The 27,500-nt window shown below is 36.4% G+C and overlaps 1 protein-coding gene across 1 annotated transcript in view; it reads right to left on the reverse strand.

The window, feature by feature from the left end:
• Positions 1–27,500, reverse strand: part of AP3B1 (adaptor related protein complex 3 subunit beta 1) — a 180,623-nt gene that overhangs the window by 15,104 nt on the left and 138,019 nt on the right. Inside the window, exons 23-25 of the mRNA XM_084881262.1 lie at positions 14,009–14,240; positions 9,597–9,681; positions 1,684–1,781 (exon numbers count right to left, since the gene is read on the reverse strand). Of these exons, the coding sequence (XP_084737388.1) occupies positions 1,684–1,781; positions 9,597–9,681; positions 14,009–14,240 (415 nt within the window). The remainder of the gene's footprint in view (positions 1–1,683; positions 1,782–9,596; positions 9,682–14,008; positions 14,241–27,500) is intronic.

Raw genomic sequence — 27,500 nt, forward strand, 5'->3', positions numbered from 1 at the left:
CAGGAAGACAGAAAAAATGACACAGAAATGCCAAGAGACTTGCAAGGATTTACAAATACTTCATATAAACAAATTTTCAAATAGCTTTATTCAGAGTAGCCTTTCTGCTCTATTAAACATAGCAAACAGCTGCCAGATTTATTCAGACAAATAATCAACAACCACAGAAGTAAAATGGCAGGAGAAAAAGGAATTTTGGCAACAACTCCACAGAGGACCGCAGCTGCTCTCCAAGCGCACCTCTCCTACGCATTTACGGTTCTGTATGGCTAGTCAGGGGAAAATCCCTCCGTTACAGCAGAGCACAAAAAATTTGATCGAAATATCAAAGCCGAGGGAGAGAAAGGGCATAAGATAATTTGCTGCTCTAGATATATTTCAGCTGCACTTTTCTAAGAAAAGGAACATCCCTTTAACAACAAAGGTGCCCAAGCCTTCTTCAGTCACTTGGGTGCCACTCACCTTGGTTTGCTGAGCAGGTGTAAAGCAGAGAGGCAGGCTTTAGCCAGCAAAGGATAAGAATAGCAAATGTAAGAATCAATTCAATTTGTCAATAGAAAAACAAAATTACGAAGATGACTTTCTTCTATAGCATAATCAATTTCCAAGAAAAGCAAATGCAAAGGTGAATTTAGTCACGTTCTTATCCCTTAAAAATAAGGCAGAAAAAGATTACTAACCATTTACAGTCTTGTGTGAGAATGTCTTTGAGAGAGCCTACAACAGGTCTTTTTAAGACTGTGGTTTGCAAAGACTCATAGTACAACAATCTTGGGCGCTGCCATGACAGACCGCCAGGATGCAGGCCTTCTCCTTAGGTGCAGACATTTGTATGTGCCTAATGCTTTCTGGAAGCTTGACAAACACAAATTCGTGACCTCGAGATGAAGGGATTTTTGTCTGATAACCCCTCCAGAGAAAAACACAGCTTAGGTTCCCATACACTTTCAAAAATTGCTGACCGAATCATTTAAATAAGCTCATTTATAGATTCTATCCTTAATTAAACACTTAAATTCAGACATTTATTTTCCCTTATTCATGTATGAAAAAAAATTATTTTTACTAGAGGGTATGCTTGACTCGGGGGCAAGCACAAGATATTATATTTCCATTCTGCTGAAAATATTTTTTAGGTGCACCTTTTAAAGTGTTGGACAACACTTTGTACAGTTTGTACAAACACACCATTTCTTTGGCATAGAATTAGGTCAAAAGAAAAGGAAGGTAATTTAATGTTATAATTAGGACTTCATTTCGAAGTGCTCTGTGTACAGGGAAAAACAGATTAGTAGGACATGAAAGACAGTGAAAGAAATATAACATTTATAGTCACAGAACTTCGGTAAGTCCCACACTTCTGACATTTTCACTAATACAAAAAATACATGACTACATCATTAGGCTGACAAACCATAACTCCCAGAATTGAAAAGTTAATTACGAATCAATTTAGTATTTTAAATACATAGTAATCAATTTTCACACATGTCAGGAATGTAGACAGACATATACTTTTAAGATTATTTTATAAAAGCAAAGCATTACCAAAAATTGGAAAATTGTGCACTGACATCTATTAACAGCTGTGTATACATGGTAATTTATTTTAGAGACCGGCCAGAAGGAGGAGCACGTATGATTTGGGATGTCAGTTCCTAGTAAACTATAGTAACCTCTCACCTTGCTCTTTCTTAAAATCTTTCTCTGACATGGCCACAGGTAAAAGCAGTTCTCCAACAGGTGGCTGAATATTAACATTGAAGCAATCATCCTTGGTACTAAGGGAAAAACACATAAAAGCTGACTAAATATTTAGTAACTAAACATTCTTAATACTATGCAGTTAAATGGATACATTAAAGCATATGCCAGCATACATAAAGTATTAAGATATTCTTGGTTTAAATAACACAGCTAAAAAGGCTTGAAAAATTTCTTAACACTATTTACAGAGAAATACTCAATTGGAAAACTTTCCCCCCCCCCCAAAATTATGCAGTTATAGTAAATATACCACTTGACATAGAACCTTAAAAAATATAGGCAGACAACAAGGGTATGCTGTATTACCAGAGGAACACTCATGTGGCTCACAGAGTAGAAAAGTAATGTTTTATCTTTATTTTTTGTGTTTACAGTATAGAACATGGAGTGTTTTTGTTTTAAATGGTTAAGATTTCTATTTTAAAGTGTTAGATTAGTCTTTAATAAATAAAGTGGAGTGACCATACTGTGTTTAGATATGTGCTAAGAAAATAATCCCTCATCTGCAAATCTGCTTTCTTGAAACAAAAACCCTTGTTATCCAGTAGTGTGATTTACTGACATTATTGATGAACATGTGGTGAAAGTTATTATTTCCAAGTACAAGATATGGAGAATTTAGTAAAGGCAACGTTCTCTTTGTACAGCTAGAAAAACCAACACTGAGTGCAGGTATTCATTTAAATCTTGACACTACTCTCTACAAAAATGACTAATACTACTTTAAAAATATTTTAAGTTACATGTTTAAAGGTAGGTTGATGAGAGTATCAGTTAGGAATGTGTTTGGCTGCAAATAAGCAAAGAATCCAACTAAAAATTTCTTGGGAAATAGGAGCTTACTGTATAGTACTGAACAGGTCCTGGAGTTACCAGCCAAAGGCTGGTTCAATGGCTTAAAGATGATGCCAGGGACCCAGGTTTCTCTGGCTTTCATTCCCACCACGGCTAGTGTGCTGGCTCTTATCCTCATGATTGCCACACAGCTGCATCTGCAGGGACCACTTTTACATTCCACCAAAGAAGAAAGAGTGATGATGGAAGAGCAGTGAATAATTAAGCTGACCAAATCTCTTCCTTTGCACCAGGAAAGCCCTACAGGACTTCTACACTTGTGTGAGAACTGGTCCAGTGGGGAAGTGGCTAGGGATGTGGGGATTGCGGATAAGAAATACTGAACATTGGTTAAGAAACTATTACAAGTGGGGTAGGGACACATAATGTAATATGAAAAAAGAAAGAAAAGATATCCATTTTTATTTTACGCTATATTTTGTTTTTGTAAGCTGGCTTATATTTTTATGGAGTAAAGTCTAGAATAATAAAAAGAATGTTTTGAATTATCCACATGTGGACTGTCCAAGGCAAAACAACAAATCCTATTTATTAATTCGATAAAATGTACTGACTACAAACTCGATCCCCTATACTGTGCAAGTATATGGGATTTAAAGACAAATGAGATTGGCCCTTGAAGTTCACAAACCCAGTGAGAGATGCGTTTGTGACAGGATGGTAAGTGCTCCATTAGCGATATGTGGGGAGGGTTATAGTCCATGCAAGAGGGGCTGATTAATTCTGCAGGAAGTGGAGGGTGTCTATTTCTGAGAGGAGGGAGAGGGGCCTTCTAGACATTCTAAACCTGTGTTTTGGGAGCAGGGAGCAGTGTGGAGAGCCAAGAGTTGCAGCTGGGCACACTGTAAAGAGTGTCAGATACAGCATAACCATCAGTCCTGGTTCTCTCACGACAGCTTATGATGATTGTCCGGGAGTCCTTCTCGGTTAATGACACTTTTCATTCTCTAGTGTCCTGATCTGTATGACAAAGTGTATGACTTCTTTACTCACATACCTTTTTAAAAAATATATTTTTTATTGGTATCAGAGAGGAAGTGAGAGGGAGAGAGATATAGAAACACTAATGATAAGATGGAATCATTGATCGGCTGCCTCCTGCATGCCCCCCACTAGGGATGGAGCCCACAAACCAGGCATGTGTCCTTGACTGGAATCAAACCCAGGACTGTTCATAGTCCATGCAAGAGGGGCTGATGCTCTATCCACTGAGCCAAGGCAGCCAGGGCTTTACTCATATAACTTAGGAAAAAGGTGTTTCGTGTTTCTTGAAGCAACAGGGACTTTTGACATAGGAAAAATAAATGATCCTATTTGTATGTCAGAAACTCTGGTGACAATGAGTAGAGGAGAAACCCAAGGCAGGTAGATCAGTTAGGGATCTAATTTAGTAGTCTAGGCAGGGTGTGTGTGTGTGTGTGTGTGTGTGTGTGTGTGTGTGTGAGCACTGGGGCCTGACCCCAGGTTTATTCTACTCCAAGGTCTGATATATATTCATATTCCACTATAAAAGCTATTTCCCTAGATGGGCAACCCTGAGCATGGGGAACAAGGGAGGATTTTAGAGTTAAAGGGATAGATCTGGTGATGGATGGGAGAAAGAGACTGTGAACCTTCTAATGTGAACGTTGGGATGATGACAACTACTGAAGAAGAGTTTGAGGGATTAAAAAAATTACTTTGCTTTAGGATATTATATTATATTATATTATATGAGAGTATCAGTATTATATTTTGAGCACCACTGAGTTACTCAGGAAGAGATATTTAGCAGATCACTGGAAATACAAAATAAGACTCAGGAAGGAGGCAAGGGCAGCATATATGAGTTTGGAAGAAACCCATGTGAAACAGTAAAGAGCTGAAGCCTCATCAGTAGTTAAGATCACACAGGGAAAGGGGATATATCAAGAAAAAGGGCCGGGGAAGACCTGCATTTAAGTAAAAATGGAAGAAGGGCAAGTTGCAGAAGAGAATGGGAAAGAGTGAACAGGGAGAAAAGGTATGTGTCAGATACTACAGGAAGGAATAAGAGGCAGCAAGAGGAACTGCTGACCTGAGCAAGGCTGAACAGATTGGAGGAGGAACTCAGGATGCAGCGAGTTGCAGGGCGAATGGGGACATTGGCAGTCAAAAGCAGCAGAAGCTCCCTGAGGCAGAGGCAGAGAAGAATGCTTCAGGAAACCGGAGCATGTTCAATGGCTGAGGGGAAGAACCATGAGGAGGAAGAAACAAGGCACACCTGATAAAGCCAGGTCTTAAGAGGAGGAGAGGAGGTTGGGATTAAGAGCACAAGGGTGAAGTGAACGGGTCAGCCCTGGAATGGAGGAGGGAACTTCTGAAAACAGTAGAGAAGGGGTGGTTAAGACAGAAGTACTGAGGCTGGGACCACGCCCAATGAATGCAGTGGAAGGCTAAGAGAAATACGTAAAGGCTGATGAAAAAGTAAATAGACAGATATGCAGATGTACATGAAATACATACAGTGAACTAATTTAGTGTTACATATAAAGCTTCAGCTTCAAATGGCCGAGAAAAGCAGTGTTTTCCAAAGTGGAAAGCTCAAGGGTCTGCTCTGGCAAAGAAAATCCATTGAGAAAAAAACTACTAAATATTTTTTTTCATTCCTTTTGAAGTTCTGTTTTTTTCCTGTACGTACATATTTTAGTATACATATGTTAGCACAGAGAGATATACACATGTAATGTAGAATACATTTATACATATAGGGAGTGCACAGAAGAAAGGTTTTAATGTAAATTGTATAAATGTACCCAATTAAAAAGTTAGAGGACCACTGGGTTAAATTTGTTGTTCTTGTAAAGAATTTTATTCATATTTTAAAACTGGTTATAGAAATGTTAAAGATTTTCATATAATCACATACACATTTCTAAACTCATTAGCTTAAAAATAGATTGTCTGTTGATATTATGATTTCTGTGTTGATAATTATGTTAAATAAAATGATAATTTTATCTCTGTCTTTCTAGGATTTATACCTCTGTTTTTACTTGTCTTCCCATATTAGGTAGAACTTCCATTATAATGGGAAATAGTGTTGAGAGTAGGTAACCTTGTTTTGCTTTTCTGACTTAAAAGAGAATGCTTCCAATATTTTATGCAGAGAGAGGTAAGTTGTATGGCCCAGTCTTTGGGTTTAAACCACAGGTGGCACGCACATTCATGAGCTATCCTTTTGGTTTTAAAATCAGGGTGATACTAGCCTTACAGAATGACATGGATGCTTCCCTTCTTTTTCTTTGTTCTAGAAAAGTTTAAATAATGTATAGCGTATTTCTTTTTTGAAGTTCTGATACCATTTAACCTTTTTTTTATTCATACTTTATACTTTTCTAGGAAACCATTCATTTCATCTAAATATTCCAATTTATTGGTATAGAAGTGTACATAATATTATTTTGTAAATTAGATATGTTTTTATCTCCTTTCTCTTTTCTAATCTTTTCTATGTGCCTTCTTTTTTTTTTAAAAAAATCACATCAGCCCATAATTTCCCTCTCTCATTCTCTTTTTTTGTACGTTCTCTGTCTTTTAAAAAAATGTGTATTTTCTGTATTCAGAAAACAAGGAATTATTTGGAAACATATATCTTAGATCAGGCTTGATAACCGAATTATTGAAATTTTGTGTTTGTGTACACATATAGCTATATATACCTGTATGTCTATCTACATATCTTTCTCTGATTTGTCATTTTCTGATGAGTTATTAAAATTACTATTATCATAGCTTTGTCAATTTCTTCTAGCATTTACATGTGTTAGTATCACTATGAGTCTCTTCTCTCCTGGTGGGCTGGACTTTTCTTAAGTAGATGAAATGACTGGTGGCATGGGCTCAATAAATTGGAAGACAGGTAGGCAATGGCCTATCTCTCCATCAACAGATCTAATATTGGATTTACCCTAGTGGTAGAGGGCTTGAAAATATTACTCTATTAAATACAACTGAGTTTCATCTCATCTCAAACCATCCCTACCTCCTTCCCACAAATTCAAACCCTGCTGTTCCTTCCACACCAAAACCCTTCCTGGCAAGCAGCTCACTTTCTTTATAGTACAATTCTTAGGATTGCAATTAAATGTGTATATGGCTGCTGCTAGGGGTCAAGTTGGAGAACTGGAGGTTGGAAGCAGTTCTTTAATTTCCCAATAACTTTTGTACCCTAACTTTGCTTTTCACTTGTTCATTTTGTGCTTGATATCCTGCCAGATTTGTTCTTACCATTGCAGTAATTTTTCTGCCATGAGTGTTGGCTCCATGGTTTTTATTTTCTCTGTTATTGTTTATCTGCTCTCATTTGCTTTCTAATAAGTCAAATTGTGCCAACTATTCTTCACAATTTCTGGTCAGCTAATAGCTTTCTTTCTCTGATGCTCATTCTCTTTTGAAAATAGTATTTTCTGCCTTTTTCATAGATTTTGGTCTAAAAGAGGGGTGGATGTTAGACCTCGGCCCTCTAACTTGAGTCAAATCACCTTATTTTCATACTAGCTAATACATTAATATCTGCTGATCACAAAGATAAGAACTGTTTATGCAGTGCATCTACTTTTAGAGATATATTTCTGTATATTATGAACATTTTCAATCTCAATAAATGTAATAAAAAATTTAATTTGATGACCATTTAAAACGCAAAGCAAAAAGAGACATTAACACAAGTATCCGGATAACTATATAGATTCATATGATAGTTTTATTTATTATCTATCTAACTACCTACCTACCTACCTATCTATATGTGTCATATAACTATAGATTTAGAATGATTCTGGAAGCTAAATTAGGACTATTTTACTCTTGTTGCCTTTCTTTTAATAAATAGAAGTATACCTGAAAGACTTATAGTCCAAGTTCTCAACATTTCTGAAGGCTTCTTATCAAATATGCTCTTATTACCCATAATTTTATGTATTGATTTATATAATGTATTTCAAGAAAAAATTCAATATTAGCCATTCTTGCTCCCTCCCCCCCACACACACACACTTTTTATTGAACCAAGACTAATACAGCCCACATCACTAAGCAAAAAGTGCTATTTACTATGCAAAAGGCACAGTCAGTGATTGGCATCTAAGACTAATTGATCTACTCATTACCACTATCTCCCTACCCCCACTAGCACTACTATGAAGCTATTGATTTAAACACTGTCGATCGGTTTCCATTTTCTGATTTTGGGCAGGCCAATTAAGAAAGTGAGTAATTGTGATTACACTGCTTCAGGATCAATTACATTTGATCCAAGACAAAGTATTCTTTTTGGACCATACACACAAAATAATTTTTGATCTAGTATCCTTATGTGCTTAATAAAATCTGAAGTACATAATTAATTTTTACCTTCACAACAGCAAAACATATTAATGTACATGCTTAAAATACCGAAGGCTATTTTTGTAAATTGCATTTATCATTTTCCTAAAATTAGTTTTTTAAGAGAAATTGAGAAAAACTGTTGATATACACTTTTCAATGTAAGATAAGAATAAAACACTACCTACATATTTATCTTCAAAGATATTTAGTTAATTGCGAAAGACAAAATGCAAATCTCATCCAAAGGACTACAGAGGAAATCTTTGTAAAAAAACAACAACATAGTTTTAAAAAACCACCCTTTGTCACATAGAAATATAAAATGTTCTTTAGATAACTTGATAAAAAAAATTATTTTAGTTCTTAATTTTGCCCTAACTTGGTGCATGAGCTTTGTCATTGGGCTCACATTGTCGAAATCATTAAAATGAATATACCTCTGGCGTTGGAGGCAAATCTATTTAGAGTGATGTTACTCATAGTCTTGTGCTCAGTAATATTGATCTGTGTTGTCTAATAGAAAAATAATAAACAATTACTAAGCAATGTTGGGAAAAGTAATCAGTTTTTATATATCACTAATATAGCAGACCTCCCAAAACATAAAGGTGATGATCTGCATAAAATCAATGTGTTATGCTACACTGCTTATATTCATCATTGCAGGTTCTCAGCAATAAATGGTACAATATTAGGTCTGAATTACTGGAAAAATAAAAAGGCATATGAAATAGAAAGGCTGACTATATTTAAATATAAACTTATTTTAAAATGTCTATTTCCTAAACTCGGAGATTTTTTATCATAACAAATACTGCTGTAAGCAAGTTAAAACTTAAATAAAATGTCTCAATTCTTTTTAGAATAAAAGCAGAGCAACCTCAAATCAAAATAAGAAATCATATCCTAGACCAGGGAAATATAAAAGAGTTCAAAGATAATTCTTAAAGATACATGAATATAAACACTGTACTAATTGCTAATAGTTCCTGGATTTCACTAGAAATGTGTAACACATATAAAAACAATCAATAATGACAAAACTCAATCCTAGAAAAAGCTCTTTTGAATAATATTCACCTGTTTGAAATCTTTGCCAAGTGCATAAATGTTCTTTTGAATTTTATCAAAATAGTTTGTAAATTAAAGTAAAAAGAGAAAAATGTGTGGGTTTTAAGTACTGACAGAATCAATAATTCTCCACTTAAGAAATTTAAGATAACATATTAGATGTTTAAAAAGATATCTTCTCTGGGCTATTCAGTAATATTATTAAAGTTTTTTTATTTCTCCCGAATTTTACTCATCAATTTTCTCCTAAATGTTCCAAAACTGCAGAGTTAAAAGAAGTGAAAATATTATTTAGCAGTAGCTTCTTACTTTGTCCAACAAACTGTGAATTTCAATCACACATATATCTGTAATGGTTAGTTGTATAACAAATACTAAACATACATATATTGTACACAATTTATACAACTACTGCATGTCAGTCTAACCATTGCCAAAGAAAGATACATTTGTTTAAATGTTTTGTCTCTCAAAGAAAAAAAGTTGCTGGAAGCCAAGTTTTGATCTGCTATGATTTATAGGAAATGTAAAATACAAAAAACAATTAAACTTACCACAACTGGAAACTGGCAGTCTGAGTGGAATCACAGAAGTCAATACCCATTGAAACAGTAATGGATCCCTCAGGCTCAAGAGATTCTAGGAAATTAGATAATTTAGACATGAAAACACGAAGGAGGTGAAAATGAGGCAAAGTAAACACTGAAAACTTATATAATGCTTGTGGTTTGGAAAAAATGGTCAAATTTAATGATGGTTTATAAGAGCACTTTCAAACTAAGACTATTAAAACAAATTATAAAGTAATTTCACTATTCTGCTTGGAAGTTTTCTTTTTTACAACTTAATTCTGCATATATTTCAAGGAACACATTATATCATTTCAGAAACATATCTTATCCTGAGAATGTCTGTTTTACAATATTATCTTTATAGGCATTGAAGATGAGAGGGAAACAAATTTAGTCTTGCGTCAAACAACTATAATGAACTATGGGTGCTTTCAAGAAATTATGCATTTAAAACTATGGAATATGTATCTAGATATAAAAAAGTAAATTTTAAACAATGTTTCAAATTTCTCCTGGAAAAAAATCAAAATACAAAAATTTAGAAATGCAAATTAAAGCAAAACTGGAAGAAATTAATTTGTTCTACTCAGAAAATAACCAAAACAACTGGCATTATAGGAACAACTGGTAAGGTAAGTATCACACTAATGTTTTTCAGTTGACAATGATAAAACTTAAAACTGTAACAAAATTTTATTCTTTGTGATTCCAAAGCCTGGCTGTACATTAGAAAAATAATGGAGATCTTAAATATATATCTTAGTATAAATATTTATGCATATATTATACCTATCTACACTAATAGAGTAAGATGCAAATTGACCGTACATTCACGATACCCCCAACAGCCAATCAGGAGTGTGTATGCAAATTAATCCAATGAAGATGGCAGGTTAATTTGTATATGCAGGCATTGGCCCACCCGCTCCGGGCCTCTGGGCAACATGGGAAGGTAGAAAGGTGGCTCCAGGCAGGGATGAAAAGGCGGCTCCGGCAGGAGTCAAGGCGGTGCCGGCAGCCAGGGGAAGGCAGGCCCATTCTTGCACGCATCTTCGTGCATTGGGCCTGTAGAACATATAAAAGCCTAAGCGACCATTCGACCCTTAGCCATAATGCGCACTGACCACCATGGGAAGATGCTCAATGCATAGGCACGGAAACATGGAAGAGACTGATGAATTTCAGAGGGAAGGGGGGAGGAGATTAACCAAAGATCTTATATGCATACTAGAAGCCTGGTGCACGGATTCGAGCACCGGTGAGATTCCTTGGCCTGGCCTGCAGGGATCGGACCAAAACTGGCAGTCCAACATCCTCTGAGGGGTCCTGGATTGCAAGAGGGTGCAGGCCAGGCTGAGGGACCCCACTGGTGCATGAATCTGTGCACCAGGCCTCTAGTACTTAAATAAAAACCATCGACTTTTAACTTCCACTTTGCTAAAAGTCTTCAGTGTAAGTATAGTCACACTATATTGTAGCTTTATATTTAGCTTTATCTATTCTCTATATACCTTACTACTAGATAGATGTAGTTATATTTTAGCAGACACACTCTAATCCAGTAGACTGTAACTAACCTAGGGCTTGTTCGTAATGCGATTTACCATTAAATGTTAACAATGACAGAGAAGATGGTATAGATGGGACAAAAGAATTCAATAAGCTTATTATATCAAAAAGTATATTTATGTATTATAGTCTCAATGAAGACTACGTGGTATAAGAGGGTACTTGTTTAATGCTGAATTTCATTAGTTTGTAAATTTAACATTGACCAGGATACTGCTCAAGTACCAGACTTGCTGCCAAAATCTTTGGCAAATAGGCATTTCTGTAGAATACATAATTATAATGATACTTTCCCCCATATTTCCTAAAGCTACATATATCAGTTTACAGCTCTATCAGTCACACTGTTCAAGAATATTCTTTAGTGAATCCTACTGCTTTGTTCTGTGCCATGATATACTGGGGTCTGGTGTAGCTGAATACCACACTAGCATATGCTGTCATCTCCATAACATGATTTAGATCTCTCAAATCATGTATCCCTGTATTTCATTTGACAAAGTGACAGTTCTCAAAATGTCTTGTTGATAGCACTCTTTGACATAGTTTGGTATCGTCTTCAGTCTTGATATAATTAAGTGGGAGTTTAGTGCCATGCTAAACCTGAAGGACAGCTCATGATCAATGGTATGCTTTATTATATAAATACTTCAGGAACAAAGTGCTCAGCATAAAATTATTCATTTAATGAATGTTCATAATATTTGAAGCCCACTACATTGGAGAAGCCTACCCATTCAGGTGTCTTTATTTGGATACTTCTCTGGATCTCTACTATATACATGAGAGGGTTAGATAGAAATGGCTGAGAAACACTGGTTCTATTACACCACACCATTAATCATGAAAAATGAAATCACACAGATGCCATCTACTTTGATGTGACAGTTGTACAGTAACTAATGAAATCTTAGCTGACCTCAAACATGTCAATTGTTAACATAGTCACTGAACGCAGTCACTGAACAGCCGAAGGCTATTCTCTCTTTGTGTCTGTTTTACATCTCTTATATACTGGTCTCTCTGGGGGAAATGTCACATTATGCCTAATATTCTTGCAAGGAATTCAGTTTCACACTTTAAAGGCAGGGTAAAATTCAGACAAAAGTCATCACATATTAAACATGAATATAAAATAGATTGATGACAAATAAGAAATCTGCTGTGGGGGAGAGGTGGGGTAGGAGGAGGTGGAAGAGGGCACAGAAGGGATAAACGGTTTATGGGAAAAATAAGTAAAGTTAAAAAACAGTAAGAAATATGCTGAGTTCCTTACTATATGTATATTTGCTTATTAAATAAAACAATTATCTTAGCTGCCTTATTTCACAAAGCATGAAAATACAGTACTTGTTTTTTGTTGCAGTTTTAAGATGTTTTTGGAGTAACTCCATTTTAATCTATCGATAAAAGAGACTAGGTAGTATTATATACAAATATCTACTGCATGGGAAAGAACTCTGTATCTTGAGGGTAATTCAATAAATGCCAATGAAATGAATGAAACATTATAGTCATAAAATGTGCAGTTGGGAGCCAGCAGTCCTAGATTGTGAGAGGGATGTCCAACTGCCCGTTTAGGCCCCATCCTACCTAGATCCTACCTAGATTGGACCTAAACGGGCAGTTGGACATTCCTCCAGGGGTCCCAGATTGGAGAGGGTGCAGGCTGAACTGAGGGACACTCCCCCCCTCCCCCCGCCTGCATGCACAAATTTCATGCACTGGGCCTCTAGTGTGAAATAATGAGAAAGAAGGCACAGTCTGGTCAAAAGGCTTTGCTCACCTAAACTTATAAAAAGAAAGTATTTGGAACTTTCTGATTATACATTTCAAGGATTCAATGATAGAAATCATAGTTACTTTTAAAAAGTGTTTTTTTTTTTTTATTTTAGAGAGGAAGGGAAAGGGAGAGAGAGATAAAAACATCAATGATGAGAAAAAATCATGGATTGGCTGCCTCCTGCACACCTCCTACTTTGAATCGAGCCTGCAACCCATGCATATGCCCTGATCAGGATAACCTTATATTACTTTTAACTGAGAGCCTGAAGCTTCTCTGAACAAAACTTTCATGCTGCCTCCACTTACGCAAAATAGAAATAGAGACAGACATTCTAATTATTATTCTATTTTAAACTCAAAGACAGACATATAATTATTACACTTAATTTTTAAAAGGTATATTTTTAATACAGTACTTAAAAAATGGAAATAGATGACATCTGGTCAGACAATATAACGTATGGGTCACTGAGGTAACCTGGAGCACATGCTGCATCAGAGGGACAGCCCCTCAGCACTGCTGGCCACGCAGCATGTGGCAATAAAGACCCAGTACTGCCATAGCGTGTGTTTTACATGATGTGTATAAACACCAGTAATATACTCTGGGCTAGTATATATTGTATATGTGGAAAGGAAGACAAGCAATATAGTATACAATCTTTCATTCTTCACTCCCTTCACTTTTCAGTTTATGGGATGTGAAAGGAAACAGGGAAGAGGAGAAATGGCAGGTATTGCAATAAAAAAAGATAGTCTAAAATCAGGAATTAGACTACGGTAGAGAGGCAGGAGGAAGGTGATGCAGATAGGTAAAGCAGGAGGCAATTTTGATTCTTCAAACCTATCCTTCTGTGAATACTAAGGACAAAGAAATGCTTTCTATATTTATTTTGTATGATAAATTCGGTTTAAAGGGGGAAAAACAAACATAAACTGAGTGTGCTAATATCAATTACATAATATGTATTCTACTTTACTTTTAAAATGAACACATTTAATTATCAAATACAGTTCAAGTTTTAAATGAGAATACTCACCTATTGGATTAAAAACATGCATTTCCATGCCTGTAGGAAGTTTTTTTTCTCCGATGTGGATATTTTCGATCTTTCGATCTGCAGTATTATTCAGTGTTACTTGTACAGAGACCATCTTATCACCAAAAATGCAAGGCTGTCTTGAAAAGAAGTAATGGGCAGCCAGTCCTTTCCCACTCATGCGATGAAGCAGCACATGAGTTTTCATTGGTACAAAGACAGGAGTACTGACCTATTGTATGTTGGAAAAAGAAGAGAAAAAAATGAATTAGTAAACATAATAATTCTTAGAAAATACGGAAAAATTTCTAACATTAACCTTTGCTTTCCCTAAAGTATTACATAAACCACAATAACAAACATTAGCAGAACGTCACACACATAGATAAGTCATAATTTTTTTGTAAATTTCTTCAAATTTAATTTTTCTGTACTCTGCAGATATAAATATTTTGAAAATATGTCTAATGAGAATCACAAGTTATATAAATATATTCTTTATTTTTTTAAGTTTGTAAAGTTTTTTTGTAGGTACACTATATTTGAACATTTTGCTAATTTTTAAATTAATTTTAATAACTTATCAGTTGATGTTCTCAGGCCTTTGAACTGTAAGATAGTCTTATTTGCCAATAATGAACATTTTTGTACCTTCATTTTCAATCCTGAGTCCTTGAACTTTTTTCACCTTGAGTTTCTTTCACTATAAATGCAAGACTATGACCTTCTTTAAGGCGGTTTCTTCCCTTGCTTTAATGGTTAAAAAAATATTCCCTACTTTGAGTTCAGGTAACTTCTTCACTTCTATTTCTTCTAGAGCTTTCTTTTCTTTTCTTTTTTTTTTTATTCAGTGAAACTGATGTAGCCTTCTGACTCCATATTGAAGTACTCTTCTCTAAATATTTAACTAATAGTATGTACATGATTTAAAAAAAAACATTTTCTGCCGAAACCAGTTTGGCTCAGTGGTAGAGCGTCGGTCTGCGGACTGAAAGGTCCCAGGTTCGATTCCAGTCAAGGGCATGTACCTTGGTTGCGGGCACATCCCCGGTAGGGAGTGTGCAAGAGGCGGCTGGTCGATGTTTCTCTCTCATCGACGTTTCTAGCTCTCTATCTCTCTCCCTTCCTCTCTGTAAAAAATCAATAAAATATATTTAAAAAAAAAACAAAACATTTTCCCTAACTCCTGTACATGATTTAATGGTAGCCATTCCTCAATGACCTTAAAGTACAAACATTCTAATTATTTATGTTCTTGGGAGATAATTTTGGTCCTTGATTGAGCTGTTAACCCAGTACCACATTGCTTTATTTCTTATAGCCCTACAATATGATTACATTATTTGGCAAAACAAAAACATCTCTCATTCCTCTTTCCTCTGCTGCTCAGTATTTTCTTGCCTAATCATCTCTTTATCCTTCCATTGAACTTTAGATTTCTTTAGTTAAATTCTCTGCTCAATCTTGAGCGAAATCAGAGGCAGCATAGTAAATGAAGAAATAATCCATTTTAAACTCATGTCCTGGCTATCTTTCCACTCAAAGCTGAAGTATTGCATGTGCATGTGGCTTGACCAAACATGGCCAAGCTTTTTTTAAAATTTATTAAAAAAAATCAATTTGTAATTAACCAAGCCTAATCAAAACTATTTCCTAACAAGAGCTCTCCCAAACTAGGTTTTCTATTATAAGTGTGAAAGTACATATTAATCTATTCACCATGTTCACTATGCCATGGACTGATGATATTAAATATGCAAGGAAAACAAAAACAAAAAACAAGCTAGAGGCATACGTTAACACCTAAACTGCTGCCTCACACAACAATTTCAAAACTACAACTAAAAGACAAAATGGAGATTATCCAGAACCACAGGAAGGCTGGCTGAGTGGAATTTCTATAACTAGAAGGAAAGAGAAAAGCACACTGAGACTCAGAGGAGCTGCAGAAGGCAGAGGTATAGAGACACGCTCATGGAGAGAAATGGCAACTGAGTATGTGGCTGGCTTTCTCAAGTGGGAGGGAGACAAAAGCTCCCGACTGCGCTGAACTCCAGTTCTGGGAGAGACTTTGGGGACCCAGACTCATTTGGGTGAGAAAGTGGACTGTCTGACAGCAGGCAAAACTCGAGGGCGGCTCTCTCTCAGAGATGCTTCCATCAATTACCGCGGGACACGGAGACACAGGGGCATCTTAGGGCAGGGCTGACAGGAAGCCAATGTTGTTTCCTCCACCCTGAGATTTCACCCTATCCAAGCTGAGCACAGAGGCTTTTGCAAGTCTTGTCTCCTAAGGGTGTCTCCAGCATAGAAGTTCTCCTATCATAGATACAGCTGATCTTCACAGACAATTGGCCTGGAGGTCAATTCTTCCTAGTGATACTAACAACAATCAAGGCTTAACTACAACAAGACTGTGCACACAGCCCACAAAGGGTGCATCATGAGTGTCCACCTTAGGTAACTGGGGAGGCTGAGCCACTGGGCTCTATAGGACACCTAGTACACAAAGCTGTTCTATCACCTCAGGGAAGCAGCCAAAATGTGGCGACAAATAAACAGGTCACAAATGAAAGAAATGGAAGAAAGCAAATGACTGGATATAGAGATCAAAACCACAGTTATAAGGTTTTTCAAGAATTTCCTAAAAAAGGCTGATAAATTTAGCAAGACTCTCAAGGATATGAAAAAGGACCAACTAGAAATTAAGATACACTCACCGAAATAAAAAATATTATACAGAGACCTAACAGCAGACTAGAGGATTGCAAGCATCAAGGCAAAGATTTGAAATACAAAAAAAGCAAAAAACACTCAACTGTAAAAGCAAAAAGCAAAAAGAATCTAAAAATATGAAGATAGTGTAAGGAGTCTCTGGGACAACTTCAAGTGTACCAACATCTGAATTATGGGGGTGCCAGAAGAAGAGAGGGAGCAAGATACTAAAAACCTATTTGAAGAAATAATGACAGAAAACTTCCCCTACCTGGTGAAAGAAATAGCGCAGAGATCCTCAAACAAAAGGAATCCAAAGAGGACCACACCAAGACACATCATAATTAAAATGCCAAGGGCAAAAGATAAAGAAAGAACATTAAAAGCAGCAAGAGAAAAAGAAAAACAGTTAGTTACCTACAAAGGAGCACCCATACGATTGTCAGCTGATTTCTCAACAGAAACTATGCAGGCCAGATGGGAGTGGCAAGAAATATTTAAAGTGATGAATAAGTACTCTATAACCAAGATTACTCTACCCAGCAAAGTTATCATTCAGAATTGAAGGGCAGACAAAGAGCTTCACAGATAAGAAAAAGCTAAAAGAGTTCATCACCACCAAACCAGTATTATATGAAATGACGAAGGGTATTCTTTAAGAAGAGGAAAAAGAAAAAGGTAAAGATAAAAATTATGAACAACAAATACATATCTATCAACAAGTGAATCTAAAAATCCAGTGAATAAACTTGAACAGATTTTAGTTCAATATTTTGTACATCTGATTAGATACCTATACTCCAGAAACATGTATATGATCTGTAGATGCTTATATTCTAAGATACTAAACATTGTGAATGGCTTCTCCTACTTCATAATAAACATAAATAAATTTCTTAAATGTAAATACACACACACATTGTACGGTAATTACATAATGACCTAGATTTGAATTGTAAAAATGAAGGTTTTAGAAAAAATGTAGATATTTAACAAGTTTGAGCAAAACTGATGTTGGGCAGGGGTCAGCAAACACAGCCCACAAGCCCAAATATGACATTTTATAGAGTTTTACTGGCACAGCCATACTTGTTCACTTACATATTGTCAATGGCTACTGTCCAATGGTAGAGCTGAGTCACTGCAAAGCTAACATATTTACTATCTGGACCCTTTACAGAAAAAGTATGCTGACCCCTGTTCTAGGGGCACAATGTTCCTTTTCCCCTCCCTTTCCCTGTCAATAGGAAACAATTCTCTATAGGTCTCTTATATTTCTGCATGTTTTTTGAACAAAGGCATTAACTACTTTGCTCCTGACCATTTTTTCCCAAGGATGTTTGTATAGCAAACAGCCTTTGGAAACAGTAAATGCCTCTCTCTGGGGCAAAAGTAAGACAGGTTTGCTAGTAGCCCCTTATAGAAGACTGGGATCTTCTATACTCTGGTTACTCTCGTGTGTAAAGGAACCCACGGCACGTGCAGTCACCATCTGGCCTTCATCATGTCACCCTGTAGGAACCAGAACACAGAGGAGCCGCACAGACGATGTTATTCTGCCAACACAGGCCACTGCATTGCTGTGAGTAATCAACTGACCTGTGTCCTCTACAGGTATCCGTGAAACTGTCTCAAGCTAACCTATCTTGCAAGTAGGTAACATTTCATACCCTTCACAGTTCTTAATACCTCCCACCCTTTTTTTGGTCACTCAATAATTCCCAGATCCACTTACTGCAAATAGCTACATTAACACTTAGTAGGGCTATCATATATATATACAGCTATGCAGTGACACCTGAATGAGGTTATGTGAGCTTAAATTCCAGCTTACAATCAAGGGTTGCCATTTTGGAATCTATACAATGGCACCATATGAGCTAGTGGCTTTGCTAAAGACACTACAGAGTAGAAACTATTTTTTTTTCTTTTGATTTCCTTTATAAAAGTCCATGTTATGACCTGATTAATTGTATCTATGGATTTCTGAAGTATCATGATGTGTTCTGACAGCTGACAAGAAAGTGCCAAGTAAGTTCTGTGACACTGAAGATTAGGAATACAATGGCCAGGGTTGCTCTGACTTGGTTGGAGACTAAATGTTGGCCTTCTTTCCCCAGCATTTTACCCTGTAGCAGTAAGTATGGGACTGTCTGCTCAGCACACCCTACCATCTTCTAGGAACCTTGCTGTGTTCAGTTCCTGATAACCCTGGCATGCTCTCATGCCACCTCATGATCTGGCCACGGTTAATTTGTTCAGAAATGGGCACAAGGCCTGGTGTGTCCCTTTCTGAGGATTTATGGGTTTAGGACCTGGGAAGTCAATCCAGTCTCTCTTAAATGGTTGAAATTCTGAGATTTAAAACTCTAATGCTTGAGGCCGTAGTCTTGCCACACTGTTCAGCTAAAAATAATATATAATTTTCTTATTTATTACTAGAGACCCAAAATTCATGCATGGGTAGGGTCCCTAGGCCTGGCCAGTTATCAAGGCCAAACAGGGCCTTCCTTCCCCTGGCTGCCAACTGCTGGCTGGGGCCTTCCTTTGTTCCACACTGCCCCCTGGTGGTCAGCACATGTCATAGTGAGTGGTAGAACTCCTGGTAGGCTGAACTCCCCAGGGAACAATTTGCATATTAGCCTTTTATTATATAGGATATTGATCTGCCTCTCCACTTATTCCCCATTTTTATGTCCAATGTATAAAACATAATTGTATCCCTTTTCCAAATCAAAGCATAATTTTACTATTTTAAAGATTACAGAGATTTGCAGATACTATGCCTCTAGTGTTTGTCATAACTATACTTTATTAGATGCTGAGTGCTCAATTATAACAGTTTCTAAAAATATTAGTCTTCCAGAGAATACTGTGATGATAGGTGGTGATTACCAATATTAATATTCATTGGTTTTAGGATATGACCTAACTGGAAATTTTCTATCCTAATATATAAAAAGCCAGGGCCATCATGACCGAAACAATCAGCCAGACAACTAAACACAGGCCGCATGGGGCAACCAGGCCGGCAGGGGGGTTAGTGAGGGATGACCACATGAATGAAAAGCAGATTGCATGGGGCGACCAGGCTAGCAGGGGGGTTTGTGAAGGTAACCAAATGACTGAACAGCAGCCTGCGTGGGTGACAAGGCCAGCAGGGGCAGGGGGCTGCTGGGGGCCATCAGGCCATCAGGCAGAAGCAGTTAGGGGTGATCAGGTTGGCAGGGGGGCAGTTAGGAGCAATCAGGCAGGCAGGCAGGCAAGCAGTTAGGAGCCAGCAGTCCTGAATTGTGAGAGGGATGTCCGACTGTAGGTTTAGGCCCAATCCCCGGGAGTTGAACATCCCCTGAAGGGTTCCGGATTGGAGAGGGTGCAGGCTGAGCTGAGGGGACACTGTCCCCGTGCACGAAAATATTGATATAACTAGCGTCCCGGTCAACAAATTAATGCATGGGTAGGGTCCAGCCATCCCGCCCCAATAAGGGTCAACAGGGCCAGGCCAGTGAGGGGTGGAGGGGGTGGGAAGGAGGGATTCGGGTGGTTGGCTGGCCAGCCCCTCCCCCTGGTCAAACTCCTGGTGGAGGGGACAATTTGCATATTAGCCTTTTATTATATAGGAATGTAAAAAAACAAACAAAATAAAAAACAAGTACCATATTTCTTGAAGGCATGCACAAAGAAAAACATTAGCTAGAAGGACTTCGATGATACAAACACTAATTCTCAAAACATCTAGCTTTACATAACAGCATTATTTCCCATTAAATATTAAAACTTGTATAGAGGATAGTAGAAAAGACAATATTTGAAAACATTAGTTTTGATTTAATTATTTAACCGCTAATGTTCAAAGAAGTAAAAATCTAGCTGCATTGTAAGTAAATGATATGGGCCATCCTCACTACGATCCTTGAGGTGGTAATTAGCTCAGTAACTGTAATAACTCTAAAATAAAAAGCCTCCTTCTGGAGTTAACCGAACAAAAAGCATCAAGTAAGAATGAGATAATCCTCTACAAATCTTTACACAGCATATGTTTAAATAATAAAACTCGTTTGTGTACCTTTAGATGGTTTATGAAAATAACCAATCAATTTTGCAGACACAACATTATTTCTAAAGGAAATCTATGTGACTCATGATGCCTGTAGATACACAGAGACAAACCACACATATTTTATCAGTTTATTACAGTAAGCAAATAAGCGTGGAATGAGAGTGCACATAACTGTCTACTTAGCGCTTACTGAAACATTTATAAGCGCTGTTATCTCCCTAATAACAGACAGACAGCGTGCAATTTTAGAGAGGAGAAAAGCTTCATATTTTTTAACACTTCACTAAAAAGTAACTGAAGAGTGTAAAATGAAAAATACTCTGTGCAGTTAGCTGGTAATGGACCATATTATCAACTCAAGTTAGATTTATAGGATACAAACTAGTCACTAATAGTTATTTTATGACATAGCATGTCTGCTTTTTTTTTGAGATTATTAAGATTAAAGTTGTAAAACTTCTTTTGAACATTGCTGCTCCAAATGATTGAATTATAAAATTTAAATGAGAATTGAAAAATAAAACATAGAATATCAAGTAGGTGCCTAAGAATAAACCTTGTTCAATGTCTGCATTACGATTTCAAAGCTGACATATCCATGTAAATCTTTATGAAACAATGTTTTCCAGCCTTTTATGCTTTTATCCATAGTTAGTCGCTTAATCACTTCTATGTATTTTCAATCTATTCTGGTTTTGAACTTTAAAAACATGAAGATCTGCAATACATAAAATGCTCTTTGTATCTAGCTTTGTTTGATTTACTTTATAACATATCTGTTTAGATATGTGACTTATAAGAATGACCAGAGATACAGTTTCATCTTAAAATTAGTACTTTTAAAACCAAATGTATCTCTCAACTGATAGAGCTGTAATGCAGAAAGCTACAGTATTGTCTTATTTACTGAGTAAATTATAGAAAATGAGTCTACCTTTAATCCATAGTATTGAGCATACTACTTGGTATAGGATTTAAAAAAATCAAAGTGCAACTCATAACCCCTAGGACACTGAAAAACCCCAAAACTCTAGGGACTTCAATGTTCATACTGTGAAATGAGGAAATGACCATCTTACTCCAGGGTTGTTGTAAATCTAGGCAAAACATAAAAAGAAAATTTGGAGGGAAGTAGTGCCTGATGAACATGACAGGCACGAGTGAGGGAGTAAAATAAGATTTCAGAATTAAAATAAAGGAATGTGTGGCTACAATTCAGTACAGGAAAGGTATGAAAACTAAGCAGGTCAAGAGGCTGTGACATACTGCACAAATTATTAATGTGTATATAGAAGTCTCCCAGGATGGTGGTGGGGTGGAGAGATATGTAAGATACCAAGATCTTCACTGACTATGATAAGTGATGAAGATATCCCCAATGAGAATGACAAGAAAGGGAAGGGTATAGTAACATGGGATGGGCCTCATAAAAACAAGGGAAATGAGGGTAAAAAGGGAATGGCCTAACCCTAGCTCGTTTGGTTTAGTGCTGTGGCCATATGTGGCTCTTTGGCCCCTTGAGTGTGGCTCTTCCCCAAAATACCATGGCCTGGGAGAGTCTATTTTGAAGAAGTGGCATTAGAAGAAGTTTAAAAATTTTGGCTCTTATAAGAAATTTCAATTGTTGTACTGTTGATATTTGGCTCTGTTGACTGAGTTTGCTGACCACTGGAGTGGACAGAGTGTCATCTGTGGACTAAAGGCTCCCAAGTTCAATTCTGGTCAAGGGCAGATGCCTGGGTTGTGGGCTTGATCCCCAGTAGGCGACATGCAGGAGGCAGCCAATCAATGATTTTCTCTCATCGTTGATATTTATGTTTCTCCCTCCCTTTCCCTTCCTCTATGAAATCAATAAAAATATATATATTTTTTAAAAATTTAAGGGAATGACCTAGATACAACAGCTGGGAGCGTCATATAAACACTCCTGCTGGAAATAATGATTTTGTCCAAGACAGAATTATAGAGCATTCTGAGTCAGGAGGTCATGCTGAGAATACTTCCTATAGGACAGCAAGATCCAAATGGAAAAGCTAGGCTATGTAACAAGTATGTGGAAGAGGGAAATTGTTAGTTGTTTGACATATTTTACTTATGGGACCACTGCATCTAAAAACTGGCCATGCTGCTTGTATTTAAAGGAATGTAGTGAGGAGACAGGGGGATATGGATCTCATCTGAAGTCCTGGAGGAAGAAAAAAGTATCTTAGATGATGCGCTAATTGGAAAGGCAGCTTTATTACAGCTACTTTAATTTCAAGTAACAGGACTCGTTAGTGATGCTTTCCTTGAATCTGATAGAGGGGAAGAAGATCCTTTTACATCATAGATGCCAATCAGAGGTGCCATAGCTGCTGAGGAATTCCTGCCATAGAACAAAGATGGGGAAATGGGTCCTTCGAGACCAGAAACACACAAGCACATGTACACACACACACACACACACACACACACACACACACACACACTTATTGTTTATTTCTGCCTGATTTGTGCATGTATATTTTAAATGCATCAGTGAGAAGGTAGACATGGGGAGAAGAATGTGATTTACTACACAGGAACCTTTTTAGAGTCCATGTCTGTGATAGCAAAGCCTTCTGATGACTCAGCTTTCTTTTCATTAAATTCTTAAATTTTTCTGGATCAAGTGCTGCAATTAGGTCCTAGGTGCTCATACTTCAGCACTGGCCCATGTATTCTGAGACTGTACATTTTTGTACAGTGACATATGGAGCATTTTTCTTCAGAAGTAAGGAAGGCTATACTTCCTTCTTGTCAGGCAGTTAGAGTTGGCAGTGGTAAGAAAGAAAACACTAAATTTTAATTAGAAGGCATTCAAGTTATTTGATAAGAAGAAAACTAATTTATCTTAGCTTGAATTTGTAAAATAAAGGGTAACACTACCTAATTTATAGGACTGTTTTATAAGGATTCAGAAAAATGCTGCATATGAAAGTGTTTTGTTGATGAAAATACTCTTCTTCCATTATTATTAAAGATTGCATTTATTAGTATAAGGTTAAAAATAGTGATAGAATTAAGATGGAATTTAATATTTTTAAGCATCATTTCTGCCAAGCAATAAGCTATGACTCGATTTTCAATATACACAAAATGTTCCTTGTGATTAAGAAAAATGAAGGTCAGTAATGCAAGTAAGTGGAGAGATTTTTTTCTCTCCTTCAGAGATCTGAATAGGAAGTGGGAAGGACCAGCATTTATTTCTTTCCAAATATTAATGATAACCGAGGAATTTTTGTGAATATGATCTTAATTATGAATCAGTATCCTTAGTCAACAAAATAACTTTCAAAAGCAAACCAATAAAAGGAAATTAGTATCATCATTAAAATATCAGTTATTTAATAAGCTAGAAACCTGAAAGTGGATTTCAAATGATAATTTCGTAAGTATACATCATAAAGAAAAGGAATCTCAGAAAAAGTCTGTACATCATAATATCTCAATTCTTTGAGATATTTTATATTTCTTTACTTTATCAGAATCATGGTATTAATAAAACCTCCACCATCTACATATCTATCTTTATTACTAAACTTACAGAATTCCATTTTTATACTAAGAAAAAGAAATTAACTCAGTATTTGAACATATTGAAAGGAGAAATGAAAATTATCCTTAAAGAAAAAGTAATGAATACAATCTAAAGCAGCTGGTTGGGGTACTATACCATATGTCAAGAAACTTGGTTATGGTTTCAACTCAGCCATACATGCTTAGTGAGACCTCAGCTAAACTACAGCCTCACTGAGCTTCTGTTTTTCTCTTCTGTAAAATGGGGCTAGTTATACATATCCTGTCTGTTTCACTGAGTTCTGAAATTGATTTTTAAGCTGTTCAATAAAAGGCATTATTGAGATTATTAGTAAATTGAATTTTCAGTCAATGTTAAAACACCAATGTCATATACAATAAGGTCAGGAAGTTAAAAATACATATAAAAAAGCTGAATCACCAATGGAGAAGGGCTTTAAAAAACAATAGTGCTGTATTTATTGATAGTACCATCCAGAGGCCTTTAAAAAGCAATCCCTTCCCCATGTTCTTTTTCTCTGTGTTAGTTGTGGGTGAACAGGACTATTCTCTAAAAGGTTTCTAAATGAGGTTGATGTTAAAAAATATAGTATCACCATTTAACAGCCTTTTAAAGAGCGGTCCCTAGTACGGTCTTTGTTAACAACAGAGGGAGGAAGGGACTATTTTTTTCCAAAGGCTTTTAGAGGATGTTGTTAAAAGAATATATAGTGACATCATTCAAAAGCCTTTTAAATAATAGTTCTCCTTCCCTCCCAATTGTAATGTCCTTGGCTTTCATTTATTTTGTACTATAAGCCGAAAATGGACATGCCAACATATTATTGGCCATGGCAGGCATTTGTTGGATGGAGAATGATGTATTGCTTTTTAAAAGGTCGGTGTCCAGAAATAAATCCAACTCTTTAAGAACACGGTACAATTTCTATACAGGATACTGCCCACCCACCTTGTCATTTGTTTGTCTACTCTAAGAGTGTACTGAAGATATCACCCAAACAAGAAAGGAGTCAGAGCTAAGTCATTCCAAGAGTACCTGCGGCATGAATATAGTCTTACCATCCTCTTTTACTTGAGTTAACTCATGGCAAAGTCTAACTTTCAGCTCCTCACTTGCTATCTGGAAGTATAGTCAGAAAGAGTTGAATGAACAAGTTGTTTCTGCCCCTATTCCACTCATTTTACACTTTACTCTGCGGCGAGGCAGCAGTGGGCTCTGAGGCTCCTCCCATAATAAGCTAAGGGAAGAAAAAATTAAGTCAACCGTTTGGTTTAAAGCCCTAAGTCTGACAGCCAGTGCACTTCACATAACATACCAAAGAAAAAGGAACTACCCCGAGGGATCTAATCATAGGCTTGTAAACAATTTCCATTTCTTCTTATCTGTGGTCTTTTCAGAAAGTGTCATTTCAAGAACAGGAATTCCTAGATCTATAGCATATTAATGAAATAATAAGCCTTTTAAAAAATCTAAAAGCACAGTCCTCCAATTTTAATTCTAAATTTTAGTGCATCCCTTACTTTATCAACTTTGCACATAGATCTCCCTGGTTAGTTCCTGATTTACTTAAATCGTAAGTAATGGTTTAGTTAAATATCGAATACCATCCATCATACAATGCTCAGCTCAAACCCCAATTTGTTCATTCACCTCTTTCTGACCATACTTCCAGCACACAACTGTATTACTCACATTCTATTTTCACATTTTTATAGTTTAATTTACATGTTATTTAATTTTATGGATTTCATATTATTATTTAACCTTATTCTTATGCACCATGTAAATAAAGTGCTAAGCCTAGACAATTTCTTTGCACATTTTTGCATAATTAAAAAATTTAAATAACTTTTGAATTCTCTCCTGCCTTAATAGCACAAGTTAGTTATTTGTGCTTATATTTATATTTCAGAGTAGTATATACTTAAAATGTTTTAAAATATTTTAAAGTCTCAGCATAAAATTCATGTCATTTGAGGTTTGTTTCCATTCCCTACTGAGGTAAATCAATGAAAAATGCTACTATAATTCTGATTCTAATAAGTGTAAACTGATAAAATTTTTAAATAAAAATTCTGATTTTAAAAAAGCATAAAAATAGCTTGAGGAAAATATAAATATATGAAATTTAAATAATATGATTGATCTAAAAACATCAGCTGGCAAAATCCCTATAGCAGGGCTCCACTGGAATTGTAGGTATAGTGAGTGCCATGGTGCCATCAAAGATCAAAGAGTACCCCTTTATGTGTGGCGCAGCATCAAAATGATCTCCAGAAAAGCCATGACCCTACCTTTCCTCTCCTCTGCAATTGGATAGGTGAGGCATGAGTATGAGTCATCTTCCTCTCCCCACAGGGTCTATGGGTGAAGTGGTATACAAAATCATGTCCTCCCAAAAGTATCCATGTCCCAACCCATAGAACCCATGTATATGTAATAATGCATGATAAAGGGGAATTAAGCAACTAAATGTGAGACAGAAAAATTTTCCTGGATCATCTGGGTGAGCCATGTAATTATATGAATCTTATAACAGAAAGAGTGAGGCAGGAGTCAGTGTCAGAGTGATGCAGTATGAGAACAACTCAAGTGCTCACTGCTGGCTGTGACGATGGAAGGAGCCTGAGCCAAAGGGTGTGGCCAGCCTTGAAGAGCTGGAAAAGACGAAATAAAGGATTATCCCCCTGAGCTTCCAGAAAGGAGCACAGCCTTGCTGACACCTTGCTTTTAGCTCAGTGAGTCCCATTTTGGGCTTCTGACCTCCTGAACTGCAAAATAATTAATTCACACTGTTATAAGCCACCATGTTTGTGGTAATGTGCTACATCAGCAATAAGAAACTATTATAATAAAGGTATTTGATGCCTAGTTGAAAACTACGTTTCTGAATGTTAGTGTTGTAAAATCTACCTATGGGTCTATGGTACAAATGTTTATTTGTATACATTTTCAATGGCTAGTCTGTGATCTGAAAAACATAAAAAATTCTGCTTTACCTATAGTATTTTTTCATTGTACTTAAGCTTGAACACTAATGAATTTCAGTGGCTCTCAAACCTGGACAGTTATTTGTCAGAATCATTTAGAGAACTGGTTTTTAAAAATGCCCCTCCACCAGTAACTTTTCTATATTTTAAATGAGTATATTGAGTTGA

This window comes from Pipistrellus hanaki (assembly GCF_964339955.1).
Source record: "Pipistrellus hanaki genome assembly, chromosome: 4".
In the NCBI taxonomy this organism is placed as follows: domain Eukaryota; kingdom Metazoa; phylum Chordata; class Mammalia; order Chiroptera; family Vespertilionidae; genus Pipistrellus; species Pipistrellus hanaki.